Here is a 27,207-nt window from a genome sequence, read left to right as displayed (position 1 = left end):
AAGATTCAAGAGATCTGCCACGTGTGCCTATGGTTTGGCGCTGATGTGTGTGGAGGCCTGTGTGGCTGGTAAATTCAGATTTCAGTCTAAAAAAATACACTATCAATTAATTAAATCAGGTAGCTACAATGTGAAATCAGACTAAATGCCTTGCATTTTGTATATAAAAATATGTGTTATTGGGGTCTTTTTTTGCACATCATATTATTATATTATAGTATTCATTTTGTTCTAAGTGCCAGTATAATATCTCAAGTTGTGTTTACTGCAAACTGCAAGCAGTCATACATAAGAGAGAGAAAGTGCAGACAGATGTTAGTTTAAATCAGTTTTATTGGCTCATTATGGCCAAAAATGTTTCTCTTAAAAAAACAAAGAAACAAAAATAATACCCATATAAATTACAACTGCATATTATATATATATATATATATATATATATATATATATATATATATATATATATATATATATATATATATATATATATATATATATATATATATATATATATATATATATATATATATATATATTCTTTGCAACATTTAAATAAGAAAAGAAACATCTAAAGTAAACTCTCAAATATTAAAGACACAGATAACATCACAACACAACAATAATAGTAACATTTCTGAAAACAGTCCTTCAAATACTTAGAAAACTCATCTTAAAAGTAGTCAATATGACTTAATATCATCAACATCTCCACAGGAAAAACAAAAACAAAAAAGAAAACACTCAGTTAAGAATAGCTTTAGACTGATTCAACTTTTCGGAAAGATTCAGAAAGTACAGTATATTGTACAAAAGTGTGGAACAGTGTTTCTGCGTCTAGTTTACAGTGATGTACAACTTTACACAATGCTTCTGAATGCAGATGTTGTCGTGCTCATGTAGAAAATGACTGCTTGTTTTAATTAAGTCACCATTTGGTCTGCACCACTGGGTTTAAAAGGCTTGCTTGATGCATGTTTTTTGTTTTTTAGCTGACAGTCCTTGCTACATTCAAACTCATCAATAGGCCACATACACAACTGACACCTCACATGTGGTGAGGAGTCTGGACATGTTGGAACTGCTTCATTGCTTACAGCACACTGGACAGGCTGGGACTCGCTGTGTGACGCTCTGTTGACTGGAAGCATCTGCTACATACCAGAAGAAAGAAACTTCCATGGTACAATGTATGAAGACATTTTTCCATTGCACATTTTAGCTTTGTCTCGTCTGTGGCTTTCAATGCAGGGAAGGAATCTGCTCATCTTCTTTGCAGAACAGAGCAGTCTTGTTCTGAGGGCTATAGCTCTTAGATTAAATCCCCATAGGGAGACAACCAAGGAAATGGCAACCTCTAACCTCATCAACCAATACTCCTGCTTCTTACTCCCTGCTTGCTTTTGTCTCTTTCTATTCTTTATGGCTTGCTCTCAGCTGCGGTGGGAGCAATCATCATCATACTGGATTTCAGAGGATAGTAACGGCCCCTCCAAGTCTTCCAGAAGATGCCCTGCTTTCTCTGGTGCCGCTGCTTGGGAGGAGGACTCTGGAAATATCTGCCATTTAAGTTGGCGCGCCCGCAGTTACTGAACCACCAACCACCTAGAATAAAAACAGGGTTATATTAGGTTAGTGGCTGCATTTTTATTGGGCTCTATATGTAAGACATATTGCAAGTTAGTATCTGAAGGAAGTTCATCATTAAATCTTACCAGAGAGGTGCTTGGCACAGTTGGTGTCACTTTTCTGGTCATTGTCCTGGTCATGGGTGGAAAAAGGGATACCAGAGGCGTCAGCCGCCAGGGAGCTCTCGAGGGTACTGAAAGTGCCAGCCTTCTGAATCTGGAGAGAATATTTGGTTTCCTGTCCACCCAGTTGGAATGGGAGACGGACAGTTGTGAGGTCATCCACCCAGTCAGAGAGCCTGATGTTGAGGATGTAGCCACCATCTTTAGCTATAGAGTAAATCCTCTCCAAACCTAACCAGAACTCTCCTAGAGAAGAAGGAAAGAAGGGGAAAAGGTGAGAAAATTATGAATACCTGAGGTGTGTGGCTCCTGCTCGCATGTGGCCCATTTCAAGCTTAAGTGGTAAGATGTTTGTGGAGGGTATATGCATCCATCAGTACAGTGGTAATAAAAGGCAGAAGAACTAATCTGAACACTGTACCACTCAGCTACCACCTGTCCAGTTAGTGAGAGTGAGATGAAACTCAAAGGAGCATTTACCATTCAGGTTGCCAAAGCCTTTCTCGTAGGCCTGCCACAGCTGGTCAAAGTCCACTGAACCATCTTGGCGCCTTTGAATCACTGTCCATCCACCGTCTGCATAGAAGTGCAGAGAGAGGATGATCAGAAAATGCCTTCTCTGGCAAAATAGCAGGTTCAAAATCTAAAGGAATTTCGCTCCACTTACCGGCCGTCATCTCACAGAAGACTTCAAAGGGCTCTGAGTTTGTCGGCTGGATGGTGTACACCCCGCTGGTGGTCTCTCCTCTCATGAACAGCTCGTGGCAGTCCGATGCCGTCTCTGGAAGAAGGAAGAAACAACGTTAAAACAAAGAGCTCTGACTGTATCACTGCTGGCACTTTCAATATTGTTGATGCCTTTCCCCCAGACATGCTGTTTACAGACATGTTTTTCTTCAGCTTTGCTTTTTTTTTAGTCCAACTGTTGTACCAGGATCAGACAAGTTGTGGGTCTAACTTCAAATTTAAACCTATCTCCCTCACACGTGTTTATTTTATTTTTGGTTATTTTATTTTTATTTGGTTATCCTACTCAACTTTCATAAATAGGTCATTCACAGTTAGTGAACCTCTCAGTAATGGGCTTCTGCGTACTTTGAGAAGAGTGTTTTCAAATAAGACTATCTCCCCAAGGGAAAGAAATAAAGCTTATCACTATGTCTGGAGATATGAGTGTGTTCCCGATAAAAACCTCTGACCTAGCTTTAATAAGACTCCGTTGTAAACATGACCTTTCTCCCAGTTTCCAGGCAGTCTTCCCTCTTTAAGTGATTGGCTGCACAGCCTATAGAGTTACACAGTTACACAGTCCTACCCTTTACATTCCTCTACCCCCCCTCACCCTCGTGCCTCGGATCCCTTTCTTCCCCTTTCACTTGTCAGACCTCCCTCACGTGCACAGCAGCCACTTAGTGACGAAGATGTGCATGGCTGCTGCATGCATGGGGAATGATCACAGGGTGGTGCTGGGATGAGGGGGCTGTTGTTGTAAAGAGAAGGCAGAGATGCAGAGCAGGGCTCTCCAGAGCCAACTGAAGCTGTCATGTGCTTAATAAGGGACAAGACTAATTGCACCCCTGCTGTAATCCTGTTTAGTAAAGATGACATCATGTGGCGTAGTTTAATATCCTGCCAAAAAAAAGTTTACAATTTGCAGTATATATATTTTGAATTTAGTTGCTGTGTTTGAGTGAAAGCTCATCAGCTGATCACATAGAGGCAAAATCTTGTTTGTGCAACATGACCTTTTCTTCTTTAGAGGAATGAACTCTTGGTGACTTGTTGTGGTGACTGTCTGCTCTGGGTCAGGGGTTCTCCTGAACTTTGGCACATTTCTAATTCATTACAATTGGAAATAAGGAGGGGATGGGGGTAGGAGGTTTGTGCACAGGGATGGGGGAGGAGAGGATGACCAAAGGGAAAGGAAGATTGGGAGGAGGAATGTCTGATGGTTTTAGGGCAAAGGTGGCTCATTCTTGAGGGATGTAAAAATGTTTGTTTAACAGAAAAAGGTGGGACATCTTGGGAAGGAGGAGGAAGTGTCTTCAAAACAGTGCAGGATATCTGTGCAAAGTTCACAGATAAATTTAGACTGCCTTTCCCTCTTTGTTTTCCTTTTTGCTTGGCTCAAACACGAGGGGAGTAATCTGAATAACAGCGCAAGACGTACAAAACCTCCCCCTGCCTTTTCTAGGTTGCCCTCCTCTATCCCTCCACCACACCACAGAAATGATCAGAGCAATCCTGGCGTACTGTGTGACCCTGACTGAGTGCTCCCAGAGACCAGCAAACTTTCCCCCAGTTGAAACCTTGCCAGCATAACTTTCCTCCCTTATTCCTGAAATCCTGCTGATGTCAGAGCGTTATGGTGTAATTGTATAAACTCAATTGTAATTGGCTGACTGAACCCGACTGTTGCCTCAGCCGTATTCACCTTTCACCTAGTTCACATCCATTGCTATTGCAGCCTGAGGTTTCACTTTGAATCTATTCTTCTCCCAGTTTTACTCATTTATATGGCAATTTTTCAATATGTGGAGATTTCAGTTTTTATTTCTCCCTCCCTCCCTCCATCTTTTTTTTTTTCTTCAATTACACTAAACAGTAATAAAGTGCGACCTAAAAGTGAGAAAGCTCAGAGTGTCTTATCGCGTCCCCATTTGGTTTGCATCCAGTCCAGTCCAGTCTGGATGAAAGCAGTCATTCATGCTGGTTCAGTCACAGCTCTGGATTGAGGCAGCAGCTGTTTGGCGTGCCTGCGCTCTGGGAGCTTTTTTACAATGACTGTAAACCACAGTATCAGGAGTACTGACTAAACACGATGATGTTCCTATGCAGTGATTAAAATCGCCCAAATGTATAATAGACTGATTAGTTTACAGTTAAAAAAAAAAAAATCAGGAAGCACAATCGATACTTTTAATCTGTATGTAATTTTTTTTTAACGTTGTACACGTGACTATGTTAATGCTATTCCCCATTTAACAAGCAATTCCAATATTTCAGAAGCTCACAGGCGTTGCACCTGTTGGTATATTTGGCGTCAAGCTGAGCTGGGAAGCGTGTCCCGAATTGATTAGTTTCCTTGATTTTAATTGCTGGTGATTTAAGCTTCTTTGTGGCCTTACTCGACAGATGGTCTGTCACATTTGGCGTCAGATTTTGTCCAGTCGACTTAAGACGGTGTCGGGGGGGTGGGGGGGGGTGGACTCTTTTTGACTTTACTTACCGGCTGGCGAGTCGCGCTGCTCCGCGACGCCGCTCTGCACGGAGCTGTCGGTGTTGCTGCTCCGCGGGGAGGCTTTCTGTCTTGACTGCTGGATCTGAAAAATATTGCGAATCAGTGATGAGATTCCAGAAAACATGACAAAATAATTCTAAATAAAAGTATTAATATTTCACAAGATTTACACGTGTTTGCAAGCCGTGTGCGTACATGAAGTGCTTACTTCACTTTGCAGGGTCCTGATGCGCACGCTCTGTTTGTCAAGCTTCTCCTGCTGGAGTCTGATGCGCTCCATCAGATCATCAATTCGTCTGTTCTGGGCCTCCAGCATGAGCTGACAGAAGAACAAGATACGGGTGTGACTTTTTTTTTTTTTTTTTTTAGTATTTTATCCTTTTTATTCGACGGCGTCTTTGTGCGTAAAATGAACCCATAGCGCAAAAGACATCCTACAGTTAACACCACAAACAAGCTACCTGCAACGTTTTCATCGGAAAACCCGAGAAATAGATTGCTGAGACATTTTTATCCTACAATGACAAGGCAATTGTTCGTTCAACCCGGCGCCGGTGTAGTTATGTAATTCCTTTGCCGCGAGGGATTTTCCACCTCACCAAATAAAGCTTTCAGGCTCGCACTGCTCTGTAAACAGAGCGCTGCTAAGAGAGCAAAACTTTGACGAGCCGCCCAATATCCATGCTGCAAAAGGCGACAGCTGTTAAAGTGTATTAACACATTCTTGCAGATGATGCTTGCAGAGTCTTTTTGTCTGGCAGCTTTGCCTGCACGTACTGCACGTTGCCTGCAGGTTTGTTAACCGACCACCCACTGCTTATGCTCTGTTCAATTTTATGTAGAACCCGTGAGCACTCAGAAAAAAAGCCCCACCATATAATCCTTAAATGCTGTAAATCCACTGATCTGATAAATACCAAAATCACTGTGTACTTTGAGGATCTGCATGGGAGTATCTTCATGGATGACTTTAAGAATAATGCTTTACACACAGTGGAAAGCTTCATTTCAAGTAATTTTCCTCCCAAATCGACTGTCTTTCACTGTATTTGACATGCGTCTACTTCGTCAGACAAATGATAGATAATCTTTTCCAAGCTTACCTGGATGTTGTGAGCATCACTGCTATTTTTGGCACCAGCAGTCATGTCAGACAGCACCCCGTCTCCCTGCAGCATGCTGTCCACCTTCTCCTCCAGCCGGCTGATTCTTTCACTCATGGTCCTTCTCTCCTGCTGCATCTCCTCTGCCTTCTCCCTCAGCTCAGCAGTGACATTCAGCACCTGCCCCTCTCTGTCCTCCAGTCCCTGGGCCCGAGCTTTCAGAGCCTCACCTTCTGCTCGCAGCCTCTGACTTTCCTTCCCTAGTTCGTTCACAGTGCGATTGAAGACTTTCAGTTTGCTCGACAGGTCCCTCATCTGGACTTTAGTCTTGTCCACATGCTCTTTCAGCCCCTGGCCCAGTTGCAGGAGGCCATGGGCAATGACGTTAACATCATCCCACGCTGCATACTGGACACGCTTCTCCTTAGTAGCACCAGAGCTTGAGGGTCCTTTCCTCTCAACAGGGAAACTTGTAGCCATGAGCACCATCAGGCAGAGAGTCAGAGCTGCCAGTGTTGTCTTCATTTCTGCTGTTGCTCTAAACTGCTGAAATCTTCCTCTAAATTGTTTGCAGAATTGTGCAGTGTCCTGCCTTCTCTTCTCAAGTTGGATCTGATAGTTCAGGTTCCTGGATAAACTGGCTCAGGGCTGCTATTATATAGCTTCTTGGCCAGCAAGTCAAAGCTGTGAGCTGCCTGCCATTGGCCAACTGAGGAGAGGGAGGGGTGCAGTCACTCTCAGGTTTCTGTCCCTCCTCCACCTCTCTGTTAACTCCTCATGTCAGAGGTTGAAGACAGGAATGATAGAGTGGTTTTCATCTCTGTGTGGGGGGACACGTGAACCACGCTGTTCATGCTCAGTTGATGTACCTTGATGTGATTTTTTTTTTTTAAAACTTCATGAGAAGTATAGTTGAATTAATATTAGTGCAATATGATTATCAGTACAGGAGTATCCTGAAATTAGTTAATAATAATAAAGATATCAGAACCCAGATGAAAGCTTATGTTCGTCTATGCACAGAGTGGGTTTGGAGAGTTCATGCAGTCATTTAAGTGAGTCTAAACTTTGTCATCACAGACGAGGTGGCAAACTTTCTTAACGAGGGATTTTAAAATGTCATAAAATATTTGCCAGAGTGACACAAGGGAGAAAAGAGGAATTTACTCATCGGAATCATCAAAGTGCCAGATTCTGTAATCAGGTGTGTTATATGATGACCACATAAATTAAGCACAGATCTTTACAGAGCTGACCCACTGAGCTTCTTCTTCACGTCGTTAGTTCGTATTTACAGTGAAACAGCTGATCTTATTTTACTGTCATTTATTATCAGGCTAATTTTCCATTTGCTTACATTATTTGGATCATGTGCCTCCTGCTGTTTTTATTTTAGCAGATAAGTTGTTCTTATGTCATTTACACATTAGAGTGATTCAAAATAGAAATATGAGTTAAGGTGCACCACGATCTGACCGTGTATCACAAATGTGAGAGAGAATCAAGTCATTACTGATGTCTAAATGCCTTCACAGTAAATTTAGGAATATATGAAATTTATGGCACTAAAATTAAACATGTTAATCAAATTTTTGAGGCTCTTCACCTACATATTTCTATTCATTAATGGATGACCGTTTCCTGTTTAGCAATTAATTTTTTTTCTTTAAATGCCAGAAAACAGTGAGACAAACTGCACTTTTCCCACATCCACAGGAGAAGTCTTAAATGATCTTTAGTGTTAAACCCTAAATAAACCTCAAAAACATTGAGTTTCCAATATAATAATTCTCATTTTCTCTGAGAAGTTGGAACAAAGAAATGATTGTTTCATAGTTTCGCTTTAAAATGACAATGAATTGGTAAAGGCACTTAAATAAATATTGGATTTCTGCTCTGACAGCCTATCGAAAAAAACAGAACGAACATTATTCAAAGTCCAGATAAACATCTTGGCCTTTCTCAGGATTTTTCTTTATCATAACTCCTTGGATAGTGTGAGGAACGTGTGTCATCGGGGGAGGAACATGCGTATTTCTTGGCCTGAGGTTCTCCACAGAAAAGATCTGCTGCTTGGAAGCCTTGAGGACTGTGAGAATTAGGGGAAAGTTCACGCAGCACAGAGAATGCCTATATTACTGGTTCTAGGTTTTTTAACAGCCTCCATTGGGAAGCCCTACGTGATCTGGGGACAGACCACAATGAAGGAGCTGGGTTAACCCTCTCCTGTCTGCAGTCCAGACAAAGTAGGTGAAAGGTGACCCAGAGACTGCTGACAGTGTTGAGATGGGGGGAAACTCAGCACCCTCATTCATGGGTCTGGAATGCAACAAACCTGCATTATTTAACCCAAAGCCTCAGCAGAGAGGGGTTTCCACTGAAAGCCATCTGTGCTCCAGTTAAAAATAGATTTTTCTTATTCAGTTCTGCGGGGCCCATTTAATGGGAGCATGGAGGTCAGTGCAGACACACTTACCTTTGTTTTGTCAGACTGGCACATTGCAGTGATGAGTCACGTCCTCTCAGTCACAGTAGAGCAGGATTATCGCTGAATGTAAACATGTTTTTTTATACCTACTGATTTTTTTCTTTTACAGTTTATAATGAAAGGCCGAGTGATTGTGGAGTAGGCATGAGCAGGTTTACTGGATGACAAAAACACACTTGCTTCAATCAAAATTTCCTGTAATGAACCCGGTGACTGTCTGGTACGTATATGGGTGTGTCATGATGATACATGTTGAGTGTGTACCTGCCTTTCCCCAGTCCTTTGGGACAATACAGAGATGAGCTGGGTGTATAGTAAGGGTGTAAACAAAGGTAGGCCACCTTTTTTTTCCCCTGTAAAGGACGGCTAAATATTCCATCTGTCATCCGGGAAAAAACAAGCCGTTTGTTGTCTGTTAGGGGAAGTTGAACGGGACCTTGACATAGAGTACACTGGAAAACCTCAGACTGTGTAGAAGACGTAATTTTTCAGATATTCAGATTTCATGAAGGGTAGAAAAAGTATTTAGACGTTTTATTCAAGTACACACAAGTATTTTCACAAAATGTACTTAGAGTGCCAAAAAGCTAATTATCAATCACAGCAAAATAGGCTCTTTCAGATTTATTGTCAGTGATTGATATTATTTCATCATGCACTGCATGATTTGCATCATATTAATATTACAGGTACATTAAAAACATTAAGCAGCATTTTTATTTACATGCTTATTAGAAGTCTGAGTAATAGGAATGTTATTATATATTATAAGATATATGTTATGTGTACTGCTATCAAGTATAAAATAAAAAGTAAATAATTTTTAATGGTGTTAAGGTACAGAGTAGCTATTGGAATTACCCCAGAGCTAAGTTGGAGTAAAAACAGGAATAAAAGCAGCTCAAACATGAAGAACTAATGCTGTCAGCAGATGGTATATATATATTTACTTCAGAATAGACTAAACAAGTCGATTAAATAAACTCTCTTTATCATTTCTTTTATTTGTTTAATGTCACAAATGTTCAACAAATGAACCTAATCCGGCGGGACTTGTGGGAATCTGCCTCCGCTTCCTGCCAGCTGAAGTCACAAGCTGTACAAGTGAATGTTGCTGATCATTAGCAGATCCACACCTCCCTGCCACAGCTGCTTATTCAGTTTCCCAGAACGGTCACTCCCATCTCTTGTCGGCATGGTGACCTTTTACCCAGATTCAGAACATCTGTAAATCCCCAGACGTGTACCAGAGGATGGAAAAAGGGAAGAAAGAAAGAAAAAACAGGTGCTGGAGGCAGTAAACTGGTTCTCATGGACTAACTCTTTTATAAGGTTTTTTTTTTTACATCACAAATTATTTTCACTTGTGTTTGCCAGAAATATACATCCAAAAATATTTAAACCAATCAAAAAAAAAAAAAAACCAAAAAAAAAAAAAAAAAAAAGAAACATCAAAGAAATATGAGAACTGAAGAAAACCTCAAGAAAAGAAAGCAATAGAAGTGTCCTCTGTCACGGCCCTGCTGAATGACATTCCTTTTTAATATGACCTATGAGATTATGAATATATGAACACACAAGACAGGCTCAATATTACAAACACATCCATCATCACGCAGTGGCACCCAATTTTTACAAGCCCTGTGTTCTTCATTTCCAACATCATGAGATATTCATGAAGAGCAGGAAAGCGGTGACCTTTAGAGCTGACTGCACAGCCTGTGAACGGAGCTCATGACTCCCCTCTGATTGACTCAGTGAAGATGGAGTAGAGGTGTAAATCTGGAGGCCCGGATACAACAGGATGGATATTGCGTTCAAGGTGCCAATATCATAAAACTGATGAAGAAATAACCAGTAAAAGGCCAGTACATGATTTATTTATTTGATAGGGGCGAAATTGGAAATATTTATAGCTTCCACATAACCCTGAAAAGCATAAGTGGAAGAATATGGATGAATGGATATATATAGTCTTTACTCCTGGCACAGTATATTAGATTTTTTTTCCTTTTACATTTGTAGCATTAGAAGGAAAGATAACATTAAAGGTATCTCTGATAGCAGTGAGTGGATTGCAGCTGTAGGTAATTAAACATCTATTCAAATTTACAGTTATAAGTTACACCAGTGCATTTAATGGTAAAGTAAAAATGCCAAAAACGGACCTTTATGTAATATAATTTCCAGTATTCGTTTAAACAAATAATTTTTCTCCAGAGAAAAAGACGCGCCCTGATCCAAACACACTCATGCACCATACCGATGTAGAGCTCCAGGTCCCCCCATAAGCAGCCAAATAAAACGCACTTCTGCCTCCTTGTGGCCAGAAGCGAGAGCAAATCACACCTACTTGTTGAGCCTTGACTTGTGCTCACCTTCAGTGCCTGCTCTACTGTTGTCGCCCCAGGTACTGCATAATGAAAGAGATGAGGCATCAAGCAAATCAAAACCTGCAAGTTTTTTTTTTGGGGTTTTTAGCCTCCAGCTGTTCTGAGACATGAGGTGTGACATGCTTCACCTCCACTTGGGTTCATTGTATACGTACAGGGCCCTGGCAGAGGGAGCGTGTAGGAGGATATTAGAGATTTCCTATGGAGAGTTCAATATACCGTGCTGTCCACATGTTGCGTGTTTCAAGAGAATCCTTCAGTTTCCACGTAAATGTCGTGTTTCTGCTTTTTCGTGAACTTTAAAGACCTGCATAACTTCATTAAAATGATGCAGCAGTTTATTCTGTTTGCGGTCAAAACATTTGGGACACAACACAACTTATGTAAGACAAAGGAATGCATAATTACTGTTGCTCTGTTTGTGCAGCTGACAAAACACACACACGTTATTCTTCCATGCACTGCGTGTCCATATAATTATTCTTTCTTGCTGAGCGCACACACCTTTTCCTGCTCATCTTAAACCTGCATGCACAGACGTGCTGCGTGACACAAATGAACGTGCTGCTTCTGCTTGACTGACTGCTTTGGGATTCTTCTAAGATTGGAAATCTAAGGAACACATTCCAACTGATGCATGACCTGGGTACAGCTTTACTTAGACAGATGTTGCGTGCGTCTCCCTCAGTTTCTTTTTTTGCTTCTTTTTGTTTTATTGCTTATGGACTAAATGAATGTCCCAGCTGCAGGAAGCAGAAAAGTACAGAATGTAGCCTACACATGTCCCATTTTGGAAAATTCAGATATGTATAGACTGTGGCTGACCTCAGCAGCTGTGTGTCAGTTTTTATGGTGCTGGACATCTGCAGTGATTTACACAATTTTTGGGTAAACTAAGTACACTGAACAGACTCAGAAGAGTAATAGAGTTGTCCTCAGGCTAAATTCAGTAAGACTGTACAGAGGAATTTAATATCAGGACAGTTGGGTGACAGATTGCACTAAGAATTTGAGTCAATTCTTCCTACTAATGGTCTTTTTTTCTCCCTTCTGGACACGAAATTCAGAGTTACACAACCGCTATAAAAAAACAGCATGAGGCTGAACTGCTGGGATGGTTTCTGATGAAAGATAACAGGGGAGCCATCGACAGAATGGTCCCAGATCTGTTTTTCCAGCCTCTTTTTGGTTGTTGTGAAGATCAAATTAAAACAATTCCATGTTAACTGCTTTCCACATCTGTGCAGTGCCAAGTTACTTACAAATGAGTGCCACTCATTTTCTTCTTTCCTTCTTTTTTTATTTTAAAGAGAGAGTGTATTTCTAAAAATGTAGTGTTTTGTGAAAGCTGATACAGGAAACCTAACCTGACTCTGTGCAAACAAACAAAAAAAAACATACTCTGCATGTTGTATCTTTTTTAATCAGCACAAAATTGTTTAAATAGGGAAGACAGATCCTGGCAGTGACTACCTCATTAAAGCACAGATGTATATTTCTCAAAATGCTCTATATTTCTTTAACAGTGTGCACATACTTAGGAACCCTGCTATAATATACTGTATGCTCTGAAGAAAATTCCACTTGAGACCAAAATAAGTTTCCAAGCTAAATGCAGTAGCTATAAATAAATCAAATACATATCTATATTATCTTGGGATTGTGCACAAATGAGGCAGCTGTGGGCTCCAAACGACCTCTCCAGAATCCGTCTTTTACATTTATTTCATGGACTTAAACCTCAAATCTCAGAAGCAGTAGCTGTTCAGTGTCCTCGGAGTTTCAGAGGATGCAGCTTTGTTCCTCGTTTGTCCCCAAAATGAGCCCCTTGGTGTGTACCCCAGTTATCAAGCCCAATTCCCATGAACTAATCGGCCTCCTGTGAAACATTCAAGCACGCACACTGAATTTACCATTGTGTAAGAAGCACTTTGGGTCACATGGTGTAGGTCACTAATCACAATGATACTTTTTCATTTCCCAATTCATTTTAATCAACAGGAGTAGAGGTGGAAGGGACACTTGAGCTGAAGTGGGATCTGACTGTGAATGAGGCTCATTCCGGGAAAGTCGAGGGTATTGGCAGACAACCTTCCCAGTGTTAAGCAGCTGGTGGTTTGCAGAAGAAAGAGAAGGAAAGGAGGCTTGTGTTACAAAGTGTTCTCCCAGAATAGTAGAGGCTCTGACCTGTGAGTGTATCTGAGCAGATGTGCACTCTTTAGCACTGACATTTCTGGAGGAATCTTGCTCTTATGTCTCTTAGTCCTGCTGCGAAAATGACAATACACAAATTTGTTTGCAGTGAAACCACCCCACCTTCTGTCAAAGAGCACATTTGTTTTGTAGCAGCAGCTCAAACACTGGCACCACTGGAGGTGTTTAGCTCAGTGAAAACACTTAAAGGAAAATCCACCACTTGAACCACTTCAAGAATTATAAGATCTCACATGGAGTTCACGACCTCTGACCATCTGCTGAATCCCCATTAAAGCCCCAGTTACTCCCTTGATCCGTGTTAATCCAAATCCAGGATCCTAATTGAAACTGTGTGGACCCGGAAAGCAGTCCGTGCTTTGCTTTTTTCACGTGTTTTCCCAAGTAAGTGTGCAAACAGGAATCCTCTCTATTCTTCTCAGCAGTAAAGGGATGGAATTAAAAGGAGTAATCACATCGCTGCTATTGATGTAGTATGAGCAGCAGTTTTAGCCAGTTGTGGCATTCTGTGTTTTTTTTTTTTTATATTTCTTTTTTTGTGGTATATATGAATAATGGTGTCTTTTCACCTGTGTTGAAAGTGAGTTGGTAATCATCACCAACCTCATCAAACAGAGAAAAAATCATTCACCTGATTCATTCTAAGTGAGCTGATACTTACTCAGTGGACACTGGCATAAATGGTGACAGATTTGTCAAATCCCATTAAAGTTGTGCGTCAGCAGCTCGGGCTATTTTGATATTTTCTATGGCTGCAAAAATTCTCATAATAAATGCCAAATCTTTGGGTGGAATCTAATTTTAAAAAAGTGCAACACCACTGAAACTTTACTCTTCAGTGACCTCTGTAAAATTTTAGCACGCGCCAGTGAATGCATATTGTGCGTGCATTCAAACCGACACAATCTGCCTCTCTCCTTATTTTAGAGAGCATACCTGAACACGTGCAAAATCAACACAACCTTTAACCCAGATAACATTCTCATCTCAAGCAAGTTTTGCAATGTTTAAGCGCTCTGGCTAGTATACTTTACATGACACTATAATGACAGTAGCAATTACGCAGTATTTCCCAAGCAGGCATGAGCAGCATACTGACTCACTTTTTTAAACCGCAAACTGGGATCCATATGAAGAACTAATACAGCACAGCGGGGACCAGAGTGATCGCTGAACCTGTACTTGCGTACTTTTAAATTCCCCAAACTCATATAGCATAGCCTTAAAACAAGCCAGATCATATCAGATGTGCACCCCACACAAACATTTTCACCTCTGGAACAATACCTGCTTGTGAAGCCAGTGCACTGTGCCAGTATTCATGTTGTCCCAGGCTTTGTGGACACAGCCTTGTTGTTACAGTGTTTACTTAAGGATCTGTGCTAGAAAGATTCATCATCCTGCACAACAGGTTTGTTATCAGACTTCAAGAATCTGACCCTGTGTTCGAGTCTGTCACTTCCCCGTCTGTGTGAGCACCTGCTGTTTGTGCAGTGACACTGTTGTGCAGTGAATTGTGAGATATTTTGCATAAGCCATATGCACTGTGGGGGATGTCGCTTTAAAATAATAAATGAATGTCTTGTGTTTCTGACCTTCGCGCAATGAAGCCTTCCCCCCTTTAGCACTTTAGCTTACATAAAAGCAAATCGAGAATGTCCAAACTGCGTTTGGCATTTTTATCACCCTTCCATCTTTCTTCTTCTGTTATGTATTTCTTGTTTCTGTGGCATGTTGTTCATGGTCACACAATTATACGTGGACTTCTTCCTGTCTCCTTTCAAAGTCACAGTAACGGCCAGGTCGTGTGTGCTAATTCAGCATGATGTACTGTTGTTTTTTTCCTGCACAGTTATGAATAAAAACCATGTGCTTTTGCAAACAGATAAACAGAATCTGCATGTTTTTAATCTTTCTTTTTAGCTGTACCACCTTGCAAAGGTTCTTATTACCATTAACTATGAAAATCTGGCCAATTCAACCAACCTCATTTTCTGCAATTAATGGCAGGAAACAAGGATAACCTTTTCAAAGGCAGAGTGCACTAAGGTTCAGCAATCAGCGGGGATGGAGGGGAGCAAGGAGGGTGAAAAGAAACCAGCAGAGGGACAGAAAGAGAGGGGCAGGGAATGACTTCTAGTTACCTCTGGGGTCATTGTCCTCTTCTGTTTCCTATGGGCCCCATTCGTAAATTTCATGGCCATGACCCAGGTCGTGGTTGGGTTCAGAGTGTGTAAATCGGTGGCCTGTCTCCATGACCTCCCTGCTGCACATCCTGTTACCCAGCATTGTAAACACAAAGCCCAAAGCCTTTTGCCAAGATCCTTTATTTCCAGTTAGTCCCCTCATGTCATTTTGCAGTACATACTTATGCTGTAAAGGTCACAATCTTAAAAAACAGTCGACATCTAATGTAAATTCTAATATTTGTAAGACCACTATTATTAAGTCACTGAAATAATATCTTTATACACAGAGTTAAATGTTGAACACGCAATACACTGCTACAGAGGGAAGTACCTGATTCTATATTGTGGTAGTAAAAAAATTATTACTTGTGCTATTGCTAGCTATATAACTAAGTATTAACAATTTAATGATGGAATGCATAATGATAAAACATTCTCACCTTTAGTTTGATAATGATGACAAAGTCGTGTTTTGATCAAGAAGAATTATAGTGCTTTCCTGTTGTAGAACATTCATTTTTTTGTGGCAGGTTTTTTTTTTTTTTTGCCAGACAGCTACTTATTGACACATTTACCAACATTATTATTCATGTGGAGTTTTGTTTTTGGTCGCCTACAGATCCACATACCTTTCAGTTCTGTCGTCCTTGTCTCTAACTCTAAAACGCACCAGCAATATCACAGTAGCTGCACTTCTACAAGTCATAACGTCCTTGATTTCTTACTGATTTCTCTGGTGCTGTGTTGAAGATCTGATGCAAACAGAGATGTCCACCGCTGATGTTTTCTCCTGGCGGGTTAGTCCTTGTTGGCATGCAGGAAAACAAGTAGTGGCCTTGGGATGGATTTGTTTATGACCTATTGTATTTCTGCTTCACAGAGGGAGGGGGAAGGGGGGGGGGTATGGGAGTGATATGGAAGAGGTGGTAAACACATGACACCCGTAGCTCTTGAGGGGTGGTTGATGCAGAGAGATGGAGAGGTGCAGAGTGATGATGGGGCCAAGGTGACAGTGAGTTGTTTTCATGCACAGAGCTGCTGATGACTGTGAAAACATAAAACCATACCAGGAATCTTGCCTTGATTTTTTTTTTTTTGGTCAAAACACAGTCAGAGAATTATGGTTTTGTAACCTTTCTGAGTAACAGTCAGACACAAGGTGAATTGTGTTTTTTGATTTGCAGGTAAAGCTCATATGGGACACTGGAGGAACACTGAAGCAAATGACAGCTTTAAGATAAATGGGATTTATCCTGATTGATATCCTGATGATTGAAACATGTTTTTCTCTTGTCTTCTCTCTCCCTCACCTCTCTCACTGTATTATTATATCTCCTTCTGGCTCTCTGGGGAAAGCTGTCAAGTGCCAGCATGCTCTCCCTTTGTCCTGATTGCTGAATAGATTCCAGGTATTAATTTGCGTCTTTGTGTCAGTTTTCAGCTTTGGTTTCACGTAGTACATGTTGATCCTCTCTGCTAGAAGCCACAGGTGCTCTTCCAGTCCTTTTAGGTCTCAGGAACTGTAGCTGCAGTACTGTATGCAGTGGTATCGGCCAAATGTATAAATTGGTAACAGTCTGCACTGTGAGAGGATGACATCTGCACATCAGGCTTTTGGCATTATTGTGCAAAGTTATTAATTTTGACAACCCAAAAATAGAAACACTGCTTTGTTGCTTTTTACTTAAAAAATTTATTTATTTATTTATTTATTTTTTGCTCCAGTAAAACACAACCATATTATAATCCTATTGGGTCTGGCCCTACTATGATGAAGTCTGGTCTGGTGTAATTTCATACTTCTGAGAGGAGGAAGCAGTAATATGTGCCAAATGATTGTGATTTTCACTTGTAAAAGGTGACACTGTTTGCAAGGCAAAGCAAGTGTTTTTAAAATAATTTCTCCAGCATGTTCCAGGTCTGCCCCGGGGCCTCCTCCTGGTAGGACATGCCTGGAACACCTCACTCAAGAGGCATCCAGGAGGCATCCTAGTCAGATGCCCGAACCACCTCAACTGGCTATTTACAATATGGAGAAGCAGTGACTCTACACTGAGCCCCTCCCAGAAGGGTGGATACTCTGAACTGTCATTCGGCGCATAAGTGCCAACAACAGTCAGGACCCTTTGCCCGGCCCAAAGGCACAGGGAAGCAACCCTCTCCTCTACTGGTGAAAACTCCAATGTACAGGCAGCAAGCCGAGGGGATACAAGAATACCCACCTCTCATGGAGGGCACCTCCAGACTGGAACAGAGTCCAGCCCCTCTCCAGAAGATTGGTTCCAGAGCCCAGGCCATGCGTTGAGGTGAGCCTGACTATATCTAGCCGGTATCTCTCACCCTCACGCATTAGCTCAGGCTCCTTCCCCACCAGAGACGTGACATTTCATGTCCCAATATCCAGTCTCAGTAGCTGGGGATCGGTCCGCCGGGGCCTCCACCCTTTGCCACCGCCCGACACACACTGAGGCCGACCCCTACGACACCTTCTGTGGGTGGTGGGCCTACAGAAGAGCGGGCCCATGTCATCTCTTCGGGCTGCACCTGGCCGGGCACCACGGGCTAATGCCCGGCCACCAGATGCTGTCCCTTGAGCTCCCTCCTCAGGCCTGGCTCCAGGGTGGGGCCCCGGTAACCCTATCCCAGGAAGGGTAAACAGTTCCTTTGATGACTGTTTCATAGGGGTCCTGTTACATCTGGTGCAAAACCAACAGTTTGTGCCCTGAAGCTCAAGTTCATTTGGGTTATGCAGCAGGATAATGATCTGAAACACCAGCAAGTCCACCTCTGAATGGATAAAAAAAAAAGGTTTTGGAATGACCTGGTCAATGGAATGACTTAAATCTGATTGAGAGCTGTTCATGCTGAAAAAACCTCCAATGTAGCTAAATTAAAACAATTCTGCAAAGAAGAGTGGGCCAAAATGCCTTCACAGCAAAAAGACTCATTGCCAGTTATTGCAGATGCTTGATTGCAGTTCTCTCTGTCATGGGTGGCATAACCAGTTATTAAGTACAGGGGGCAATTACTTTTTCACACAGGGCCAGGTAGGTTTGGATAACTTTTTTCCCTTAATAAATGAAATCATCATTTAAAAACTGCATTTTGTATTTACTCACGATATCTTTGTCTAATATTAAAATTAGTTTGATGATCTGAAACATGGACAGCACAGGCAGCACGGTGGCGTGGTGGTTAGCACTGTTGCAAGAAGGCCTGGGTTTGAATTCACCTTGGCTGAGGCCTTTCTGTGTGGAGTTTGCATGTTCTACCTGTGTTTACATGGGTTTTCTCTGAGTACTGGGTACTCTGGATTCCTCCCCCAGTCCAAATTCAATTCAATTCAATTTTATTTATATAGCGCCAAATCACAACAAACTGTCGCCTCAAGGCGCTTTGTATTGTGGGTAAAGACCCTACAATAATACAGAGAAAACCCAACAGTCAAAACGACCCCCTATGAGCAAGCACTTGGCGACAGTGGAAAGGAAAAACTCCCTTTTAACAGGAAGAAACCTCCAGCAGAACCAGGCTCAGGGAGGGGCAGTCATCTGCCGCGACCGGTTGGGCTGAGGGGAGAGAAAGACATGCTGTGGAAGAGAGCCAGAGATTAATATCAATTAATGATTAAATGCAGAGTGGAGTATAAACAAAGTAAATAAGGTGAATGAGAAACAGTGCATTATGTGAACCCCCCAGCAGCCTAGGCCTATAGCAGCATAACTAAGGGATGGTTCAGGGTCACCTGATCCAGCCCTAACTATAAGCTTTATCATAAAGGAAAGTTTTAAGCCTAATCTTAAAAATAGAGAGGGTGTCTGTCTCCCGAATCCAAGCTGGAAGCTGGTTCCACAGAAGAGGCGCCTGAAAGCTGAAGGCTCTGCCTCCCATTCTACTCTTAAGTATCCTAGGAACCACAAGAAAGCCAGCAGTCTGAGAGCGAAGTGCTCTGTTGGGGTGATATGGTACTATGAGGTCTTTGAGATAAGATGGTGCCTGATTATTCAAGACCTTGTATGTGAGGAGAAGAATTTTAAATTCTATTCTAGATTTAACAGGGAACCAATGAAGAGAAGCCAATATGGGAGAAATCTGCTCTCTCTTTCTAGTCCCTGTCAGCACTCTAGCTGCAGCATTTTGGATCAGCTGAAGGCTTTTCAGAAAGCTTTTAGGACAGCCTGATAATAATGAATTACAATAATCCAGCCTAGAAGTAATTAATGCATGAATTAGCTTTTCAGCATCACTCTGAGAAAGGATGTTTCTAATTTTAGAAATATTGCGCAAATGCAAAAAAGCGGTCCTACATATTTGTTTAATATGTGCATTGAAGGACATATCCTGGTCAAAAATGACTCCAAGATTTCTCACAGTGTTACTGGAGGCCAAAGTAATGCCATCCATAGTAAGTATCTGGTTAGACACCATGTTTCTAAGATTTGTGGGGCCGAGAACAAGAATTTCAGTTTTATCTGAATTTAGAAGCAGGAAATTAGAGGTCATCCAGGCCTTAATGTCTTTAAGACATTCCTGCAGTTTAACTAATTGATGTGTGTCATCTAGCTTCATTGATAGGTAAAGCTGAGTATCATCTGCATAACAATGAAAATTGATGCAGTGCTTTCTAATAATACTGCCTAAGGGAAGCATGTATAATGTAAATAAAATTGGTCCTAGCACAGAACCCTGTGGAACTCCATAATTAACCTTACTGTCTGAAGAAGACTCCCCATTTACATGAACAAATTGGAGTCTATGAGATAAATATGATTCAAACCACTGCAGTGCAGTACCTTTAATACCTATAGCAAGCTCTAATCTCTGTAATAAAATGTTATGGTCAACAGTATCAAAAGCTGCACTGAGGTCCAACAGGACAAGAACAGAGATGAGTCCACTGTCAGAGGCTCTAAGAAGATCATTTGTAACCTTCACTAATGCTGTTTCTGTACTGTGATGAATTCTGAAACCTGACTGAAACTCTTCAAATAAACTGTTCCTCTGCAGATGATCAGTTAGCTGTTTTACAACTACTCTTTCAAGAATCTTTGAGAGAAAAGGAAGGTTGGAGATTGGCCTATAATTAGCTAAGACAGCTGGGTCAAGTGATGGCTTTTTAAGCAGAGGTTTAATTACAGCCACCTTGAAGGTCTGTGGTACATAGCCAACTAATAAAGACTGATTGATCATTTTTAAGTTTGAAGCATCAATAATTGGAAAGACTTCTTTGAACAGTCTAGTAGGAATGGGATCTAACAAACATGTTGCTTTTTGGAGGAAGTAACTATTGAAGTTAACTCTGAAAGATCAACTGGAGCAAAAGAGTCTAAACAAATACCAGCAGTGCTGAAAGCAGCCGAACATGAAGAATAATCTTTGAGATGGTTATGAATAATTTTTTCTCTAATGTCTAAAATTTTATTTGTAAAGAAATCCATGAAGTCACTACTAGTTAACGTGAAAGGAATACTCGGCTCTACAGAGCTCTGACTCTTTGTCAGCCTGGCTACAGTGCTGAAAAGAAACCTGGGGTTTTTCTTATTTTCTTCAATTAATGATGAATAGTAAGATGTCCTAGCTTTACGGAGGGCTTTTTTATAGAGCAACAAACTCTTTTCCAGGCTAAATGAGCATCTTCTAATTTAGTGAGACGCCATTTCCTCTCCAGCTTTCGGGTTATCTGCTTTAAGCTGTGCGTTTGTGAATTATACCACGGAGTCAAGCACTTCTGATTTGAGGCTTTCCTTTTCAGAGGAGCCACAGTATCCAAAGTTATACGCAGTGAGGATGTAAAACTATTGACGAGATAATCGACCCCACTGGGAGCAGAGTTTAGGTAGCTGCTCTGCACTGTGTTGGCACTGAAGAGCATAACAATGAAGGAATTAGATCCTTAAACTTAGTTACAGCACTTTCAGAAAGACTTCTACTGTAATAAAACTTATTCCCCACTGCTGTGTAATCCATTAAAGTAAATGTAAATGTTACTAAGAAATGATCAGACAGGAGGGGGCTTTCAGGGAATACTGTTAAGTCTTCAGTTTCTATGCCATATGTTAGGACAAGATCCAGAGTATGATTAAAGTGGTGGGTGGGCTCCTTTACATTTTGAGAGAAAAGACATGCAGTTAGTGGGATTAGGTTATTTGGTGATTCTAAATTGCCCATAGGTGTGAATGTGAGTGTGAATGGTTGTCTGGTTCTGTGTTAGCCCTGTGACAGGCTGGTGACCTATACAGAGTGTACCCTGCCTCTTGCCCTATGACAGCTGGGATAGGCTCCAGTTCCCCTGCGACCCTGAAAAAGAATAAGCAGCAGAGAATAGATGGATGGATCTGAAACATGTTAAGTGTGAAAATTATGCACCCCCCCAAAAAAAATTAAACCAAAACCAAAACAACAACAAAAAAACAAACAAACAGGAAGTAGGCAAACACTTTATGTATATTTTTAATGTGACAAATTCACTGACAAAGGTGTCTGAGTGTTTAAGTTAAACTCATCTTTTCACAAAAGCTGTTTGTAAAATAGGCCAAGGTAAAAACGGAGATCATTAAACCTACAGTGTACACAGCTGCGTCACAACACATAAGTCAAACTGACCTGCTTTCCTGTGTAAACAGTTGCTGAGATCCTTCAGGAACTCCAAGCTGGTGTTCAGCCAAATACCTTTGAGCTAAAAGCAACACTGTCACCTTTTTCAGCTCTGAATATATGGATCACTTGATGGTGATTTCCCCAGTCATTCAGCAGAGTATTAATTTATAGACTGCCCAATATTCCTCTAAAGGATTTCATTACATTTACAGATCATTAGTTCACAGGTAACTGGGCTTGAAGTTCTTCAGTGCTCAACACTTAAATATAGCAAAGTTAAACCTGGATCACAAGGATTCATGAACAGATTTCACTTATAATACAGCAGAAAAGAAAAGCAGATCAACGAGACAGAATACATGAAAACTGCATTAAACAATGTTGGAAAGATTTGGGGGAAAGGCATTACTATAGTTATATTAACTAGTACATCCTCAGCTTTTAAGATTGATCTTAAAAAACAGAAAAAAATTGTCACTTTAAAATGTTTTGATATGCTTTAATCTCCCAGTGATGTCCTCATTAGCTATACAAGCTAAGCTGTAGTGCACTGGAGGAGTTGGGGGAACAAGCAGTGAAAAATATGAAATAAAACTAAGGCGAATTGATATGAATTTTGATGGAAAATAAACACAATTTTGGTGTTGTGCTCTCGTTTATCTGAAATTCAACTTGGATGCTTGTTAAAAAGAGTTTATTGGTATATATTAAAAAAGTTTGGGGTGTGAACTTTTTTTCAGCTTGTGGAGTCGAGCTACTGGAATAAGTCTGAGGATCGTAGAATGTCATAAACGAGTGGACCCCATCCCAGATGACTAGTTCAAGGAAATAACAGTTTGATTGAATTATACAGCCAAAAAAGGGGGCCGCTGTGAGTAACAGAAAAATGTCTGAAGTGTAGAAATGCAGCCGTGTTTTTGCAAGATTTTTAATCTTTTCGAAAGTGAGAAGAAAATGCACCAAAGTGTGCTAAACAGCAGAACAGTAGCCCATATTAATAACAAATACAGTGTAGGCCATTCTTACCTGACCACATGAAACATTTTTTACCGGACAGCAGATTGAAGATAGTTTATAAAAGATGGATGTGACTACCAGTCAGTGAGTGAAATTCGCTCGGAAAGCCTCAAGACTCTAATGGAGACCATTATTTACAAAAGGAACTTCATGTTATATTCAGTATCACCTGAAACTAGTGACTGAACACATGAACTATGTGTTTAATGAGGACACAGCAGCGAAGCTGAGGACCATTTTCTCTCTACACAACTGGACTCATGACCAGAGTCGTCACCCTCTACTCAGCATTTAAAAGAATGTTTGAAGTACTTCAACATTGCCTTCACCTTTCAGACTTTGAAATTACATCCAAGAAATAATACTGCATGAAATGAACTCTGAACTAGATGTTTAAGTTACTTAATTTAAAGGTGAGCGTTTGCCTTGAAAAGAGTCATCAATTACTTCATGACAACCCTGTACATAATGAGGGATATCGTTTGCAGTTTTTTAAAAAACTTACACTGCCCCCCGCTGGACAAAATGCAAACTGCACAACAAGGTAACAAAATACACAATCCATATGAGACACCCCCCACCCCAAATTTGTGGAAATACATCCTGCTCACCACCAAGCAACTAAACTTTCATACACAACATTAATCAGTTATATTTGACTTGTAACGTTTGCTTATTTAAAAATAAATTTGCTAGTCTATGGGGAAAATTGCAGACCTATGTAGTGGAGTCAAAGCCAGAGAACCAAGGTTGGGATGGTTTGGACACGTGCAGGGGGAGGACAGAAGGTATATTGGACAAAAGATGTTGAATAAGTTGGTGCCAAGCAGGAGAGGGAAAAAAAGTTAATGTAGTGAAAGAGGACATGCAGAGGGTTGGTGTGACAGAGGATGCTAGAGATAGGGTGAGATGGAGGCAGATGATCCCCTGTGGTGACTAAGAATTACAGAACCATTCTAGGAGCATAAACTTGGATCACACAATTTGCTGGGTTTCTTGAATGCTTTGCCTCACAGTTCAACTGAGCCACGAATTAAAATTAAGGCATTTTAACATTGGATCTATTAAAAAAAAAAAAGAGTGATAAAGTTGAAAAGCCAACACGTCAGCTCAGTAATTTGACATGAGTAATGGATTACTTGGCTTAATTCACATTCAGCCAGTTTTACACATCAGTAAAAATTTGACATCTATAAAGTCATTAGGGTGTCAGGCAAGTTTAAAGTGGCAGGTTAATGAACCTGTTTATTGGGTTAAAAAAAAAACAAACAATCATGACTAGTATAAAAGAAACAAGACCCCCATGCTCATTTTCAAAATCTGAGTTTATTTCAAAACATCTTAACAAGCAGCAGGTAGTCCACTGTAGTTGATGCTCCACAGCGTTGGACTGGCACCTCAGCTTCAGCGGGCACTATAAAGACAGAACAAGTGAAAAGAGATTAGCTTGTGTTGCAAGTCTTATACATTCCCAAATTAAGAACACTGACCACCCAACATTAGACAAGAGCAGCCTGTGTCAGCAGGGCTGAGGTAAGGATTCAAACATGAACCCTAGACCGTCACAGAATATATTTCCTATGCCCTGAAAACAGCCAATCATTGTGCAGCTCTGTTATGCTTTAAACTACATAACAGCTGAAAGAAAGATGGAATTCTGATTTAATACTGCAGATGTTTGTTCTGGAAATTTAGCATTAGGTTGACTTTAAGACCAAAAACTATCCCTCCCAACTACACTATGATGTACTGTGAGCCATTTGTAATATTTTGTCCAACTTTACCAACTACTATGGTAATATTTTTAACTCCCACTGACTATAATACAATCAAATAGCACAAATCTTCATTACCTCCCCTGCAGTGTTTTACTAGTGTACACTGCTTAGAGGGTCGTGTTTTTAATTCACTAAAAAGCCACTTTTAACAGTTCCCAACTAGCAGCTGTCACCAAAAGCATATGACACATCAGCACCCACACATTGTAGGCTTTACCAACACTGACAGTTTACTCAAATGAAACTGATCACCTGGGATTATATTCTCTCACCTATCGCAGCCTCCTGGCTTCTCTTTCAGACTCCAGAAGTGTCAGCACATCTCCCTCTCTGACTGGGCCCTTCACATTCCTGATGATCGAACGGTTGCTGTCGTCCATGAACTCGACGCGGACCTGGAGGAAAACAAAGCACAGAGAACTTAAATATTAAAGTGACAGACAAATCTTTGTGTTTAAATTAGTGATGTACCACAGATTTTGGTTTCAAAGTATTCAATAAGTGGGCGGTATGGTGGCCTCATAGCGAGAAGTTCCCAAATCTGAATCCAGTGGTAAGCTGGGGCCTTTTTCTGTGTGCAGTTTGCATGTTTTCCCGATGCTGGCTTCCTCACATAGTCTAAAGACATGCTAGTTAGAGTAACTGGTGATTCTACATTGGCTGTAGGTGTCAACGTGAGCATAAATGGTTGCCTGCCTCTCTGTGGCAGCCCTGCCAAAGACTGGCAACCAGTCTGGGGTGTAGCATTTCGCTCCATGACAGTTGGGACAGGTTCAAACCGCTGGCAACCCTCAATTAGCTTAGTGGAAGAATAATGAAGTATCAATAAATTTAAGACCACAAAAAAAAAAAAAAAAAAAGAAAGATCTGGTTTCTCTATTAATCATGGTATCCGGGTAGGATAAGTGACTTGCCTGAGCACATCACTATTAGTTCAAAACCAAAACTTTTTGTACCCCCCAAATAATCTGCCTTCTTTCTATTACAACTCTGAGTTGTCATAGTTTTTATTTTTTTAATTGAGTAAGTTCACCTTGAACCTTAATAGTTACGTTAATAATTCAGTCCGTTTCTTATGGGGATCTCCCTAGTTTCAGTGCTAGTTTTAATCTTGATTGTTTTACTACGGGGCAAATTTATCAGGGGCCAAAAAAGTCACAAGTTCAGAAAACGGTATTAAAACAACTGACTCAGCTGAATGGATATCCAAGTTTCACTAAACCTCCTCAATACCTCCTCATACTTAAGTTAATCTAAGGACAAATGCGATGATATCAAATACTAAACAAAGCCCCATATCATATTTTATCTTAGCTAATTTTTTAGGCATTTAATCGTTTCAGTTGTTTTACCTTTTTTTGTTGAGGAGTCTAGTTTCTATGTTCACATGTATTATCACCCCTAGTTTAGCTTAACTACTACATCCTTGACAGAAAATGCAAGTAAACCTACACACATAAAATAAAGATTGGTATCGAGTAGATGATGGACATCAGACATGTTCACAACTGAGTAAGATATAAAAGAAACAAACAGAACTGCTCCGTTAACAACACAACGTGAACTTCGAGGGATTAGCCACGCTAGCCTACCTGTGTACACTGTCCCTGGGAACCGGTTCTCCCGAGCACCTTGGTGACCTGAAACAGAGAACACGAGCAACATGAACATCACATCTCTAAAATTAATGCAGTATTTTTTTAAGTAAGCACAGAGAATCCAGTAAAGCGTAAATGAGGGTAATATAGCGGCAGCTAGCATAGATGTAGCCCTGACAGGCCTCAAAGATGGAACCGCGAGAGCCGGAGACACGTTCGCTAACTGAGACAACCAAGTAAATCTAGCCTTAAAATTTTAGGATCACTCGAAACATTACGCATTACTGTATGCATCTAGGCGCTAGGATGGGATTATTTTCAGCGTATTAAAGATTTTCTTACTCTTGCAAGCTTGATGGGCTGCACGCGGCTGGCGTCCATGTTGTCAGGTTAGACCGGAAAGGAAGTCACGTGGTGCGCGGATGGCATATATGGCAACTGTAATCTTTTAGTTTATTAAAATTTAGAATTTTAAATTAATCGCTAATCAAATTACAAGTACGTGAATAAAAACATGAACAATCCCAAACAATATTTAACGCTTTAATTAGAAAAAATATTTTACATTCTTAGGTACTTCCTTTTCCGGTCGATTGAGTAATACCATTCGACGCACCAATGGTGGAAGCCTGGGCCAAACCATTATTCACACTATCCTACACTATTTTTACGTGCAGTAACAGAGGCAGGGATTATTCTCTAAATTTAGCCTCGTGTTGTATGTACATACTAATAATTCATATATTGAATTATTGCAGTAACTACAAATGCTTTACATATATTCCTTTTTAAAATCATAAATGGCAAAGTCTATCCAAAGTCAGTATTAAATAGGTTACTG

The 27,207-nt window shown here is 40.7% G+C and overlaps 2 protein-coding genes across 2 annotated transcripts; both read right to left on the bottom strand.

Annotated features, from left to right (window-relative positions):
* Positions 1 to 981: 981 nt before the first annotated feature.
* On the bottom strand, positions 982 to 6,715 carry angptl4 (angiopoietin-like 4). Its single transcript, XM_030751542.1, has 7 exons — positions 6,093 to 6,715; positions 5,198 to 5,308; positions 4,978 to 5,071; positions 2,416 to 2,529; positions 2,229 to 2,324; positions 1,713 to 1,994; positions 982 to 1,602 (listed from the first exon to the last, which is right to left on the bottom strand). Exons 1-7 carry the CDS (start codon positions 6,615 to 6,617, stop codon positions 1,418 to 1,420), a joined length of 1,407 nt encoding a protein of 468 aa, XP_030607402.1. The 5' UTR covers positions 6,618 to 6,715; the 3' UTR covers positions 982 to 1,417.
* A 17,582-nt stretch (positions 6,716 to 24,297) lies between these two features.
* On the bottom strand, positions 24,298 to 26,806 carry rps28 (ribosomal protein S28). Its single transcript, XM_030752405.1, has 4 exons — positions 26,709 to 26,806; positions 26,361 to 26,408; positions 25,041 to 25,163; positions 24,298 to 24,404 (listed from the first exon to the last, which is right to left on the bottom strand). The coding sequence occupies exons 1-3, from the start codon at positions 26,745 to 26,747 to the stop codon at positions 25,041 to 25,043; spliced, it is 210 nt and encodes a 69-aa protein (XP_030608265.1). The 5' UTR covers positions 26,748 to 26,806; the 3' UTR covers positions 24,298 to 24,404.
* Positions 26,807 to 27,207: the final 401 nt, after the last annotated feature.

This window comes from Archocentrus centrarchus, chromosome 17 (genome assembly GCF_007364275.1).
Source record: "Archocentrus centrarchus isolate MPI-CPG fArcCen1 chromosome 17, fArcCen1, whole genome shotgun sequence".
Taxonomy (NCBI): Eukaryota; Metazoa; Chordata; class Actinopteri; order Cichliformes; family Cichlidae; genus Archocentrus; species Archocentrus centrarchus.
The sequence above is the reverse complement of the archived record's forward strand: the minus strand, read 5'-3'. Positions and strand labels throughout refer to the sequence as shown.